This window comes from Nematolebias whitei, chromosome 12, assembly GCF_014905685.2.
Source record: "Nematolebias whitei isolate Nwh7 chromosome 12, NemWhi1, whole genome shotgun sequence".
Taxonomy (NCBI): Eukaryota; Metazoa; Chordata; class Actinopteri; order Cyprinodontiformes; family Rivulidae; genus Nematolebias; species Nematolebias whitei.
Window position 1 is genome coordinate 48,894,664 of NC_056509.1, and position 2,006 is coordinate 48,896,669.

Below are 2,006 nucleotides of genomic sequence, written 5' to 3' on the forward strand. Positions count from 1 at the left end.
TAGTAGAGAACCAACTGAGTTAGTAGAGTACCAACTGAGTTAGTAGATAGCCAACTGAGTCAGTAGAGTACCAACTGAGTTAGTAGAGAACCAACTGAGTTAGTAGAGTACCAACTGTGTTAGTAGAGTACCAACTGTGTTAGTAGATAGCCAACTGAGTCAGTAGAGAACCAACTGAGTCCGCAGAGAACCAACTGAGTTAGTAGAGAGCCAACTGAGTCAGTAGAGAACCAACTGAGTCAGAAGAGTACCAACTGACTCGCAGAGAACCAACCGAGTCAGTACTGACTCGCAGAGAACCAACCGAGTCAGTACTGACTGACAGTAAAGAACCACAGGGCGGGTCTGAACTGTCTCTGTGTTGTAGGTGAAGATGTGTGAGGAGCAGACGGTGTCTCTGGTGGACGTTCTGGAGGAAGATGAGGAGTTGGAAGAAGAAGCCTCAGCAGTGTTGGGAGGAAGTGATTCTGATTCCTGCTCTTATCCTCAGGTAGTCTCAGTGGACTAAAGTTTCATCAGCCAAAAAACGTGAGCTGGTTCTGGCTGTTACCAGGTCTTGGGCCCACTGTGGGCTGATGTTCTGTGACTGGACTAGTCTCGGGTCAGAGAGCAGGTCACCAGAGGACCGATAGCCCTGACTGTGTGTTTGTTTCAGGGCTACGTGAAGCGCCAGGCGCTGTACGCCTGCAACACGTGCACGCCGCAGGGAGGCGAGGCTGCAGGGGTCTGTCTGGCCTGCTCCTACAAATGTCACGAAGGTCACGACCTTTATGAGCTTTACACCAAGAGGTGACTAATTTCCTGCGCATCAATTGAATGTTTTCACCTCATCAGGCAGACAGAAAGTATTGATTAGCTTCTGATCACATGATCAACACGTGTCTCATCCGATCGAAATGTTCTTCTTTTTCTGCAGGAATTTCCGCTGCGACTGTGGAAACAGGAAGTTCTCTGGGCTGCAGTGTAAACTTTACCATGTCAGTTCTGAATACACCTGATAACACCTGTTCTGGTCCAGCTGTGTTCTTATCCTTCCTACCTGATTTCCTGTATTCACCTGTTTGTTTTTAGGAAAAGGATGCCGTCAACAGCCAAAATAAATACAATCATAACTTTTTTGGAGTTTACTGCACCTGCCGTCGGCCGTATCCTGACCCTGATGACCAGGTACCCAACGGCTGCAGCTCACCTGTCTCCCAGGTGTTCACTTGTCCAGCTCTGACTGTGGTTGGCTGCTCTCTGTGTCCAGGTCGAGGATGAGATGATTCAGTGTGTGGTGTGTGAAGACTGGCTGCATGGCAGGGTGAGTCCAGCAGAACACCCCACCTGACCTGTGGGCTGTGCTCACACGGGTCACCTGTCTGCTCACCTGATTGCCTGTCTTTGTTTTCTTGTGTGTGTGTTTACCTGTACGTGAACAATGTAATTGTGTGTTTTTACCCATGTGTACCTGTGTGCACAGCACCTGGGTCGTGTGGTTCCGGACTGCGTGGAGTTACAGGAGATGATCTGTGAATCCTGTATGAACAAAAACCCGTTTCTCTGGACCTACGCTGCTCACCTGGCAGGTATGTTGTCCTCTGCTCTTTGCTCCCCTACTCAGACCACACGTGTCATTTTCTCATTTGTGTTGTCATACGTGTCAGGTCCAGAGGTTCTGGTGGAGGAGAGGAGGGACGAGTCGTGTGCAAATGTTCCTAAGAAAGCAGAGGTGAGCTGTACACCTGGCACACGTCAGGTCCTGACTCGCAGGACATCCTGCTGATTTGGAGCCAGATTTCAGAACCAGAACCTCTGATGGAACCATTTAAAATGTTGTTTTTAAAATATTTTTATGTAAAAAGAAAACTGTCATTGATTAAGATCCATACTCTGGTAGGTTGATGATGTAATTGAGCCAAGTTGTAAGAGGAGTCGAGAGGAGGCAGAGCCAAGCTGCAGACAGGAGGAGCTACAGGGCCAATCAGAAGCTAAGGAGGTGGAGCCAAGCTGCAGACAGGAGGAGC

At 48.9% G+C, this 2,006-nt stretch overlaps 1 protein-coding gene across 1 annotated transcript in view; it reads left to right on the forward strand.

The window, feature by feature from the left end:
• The window catches only part of LOC119418405 (putative E3 ubiquitin-protein ligase UBR7), a 21,350-nt gene that overhangs the window by 4,787 nt on the left and 14,557 nt on the right, over nucleotides 1-2,006 (forward strand). The window contains exons 2-9 of the mRNA XM_037685680.1: nucleotides 368-490; nucleotides 656-789; nucleotides 917-977; nucleotides 1,072-1,167; nucleotides 1,250-1,303; nucleotides 1,463-1,568; nucleotides 1,647-1,711; nucleotides 1,880-1,924. Coding sequence (XP_037541608.1) covers nucleotides 374-490; nucleotides 656-789; nucleotides 917-977; nucleotides 1,072-1,167; nucleotides 1,250-1,303; nucleotides 1,463-1,568; nucleotides 1,647-1,711; nucleotides 1,880-1,924 — 678 coding nt within the window. The 5' untranslated portion in view covers nucleotides 368-373. The remainder of the gene's footprint in view (nucleotides 1-367; nucleotides 491-655; nucleotides 790-916; nucleotides 978-1,071; nucleotides 1,168-1,249; nucleotides 1,304-1,462; nucleotides 1,569-1,646; nucleotides 1,712-1,879; nucleotides 1,925-2,006) is intronic.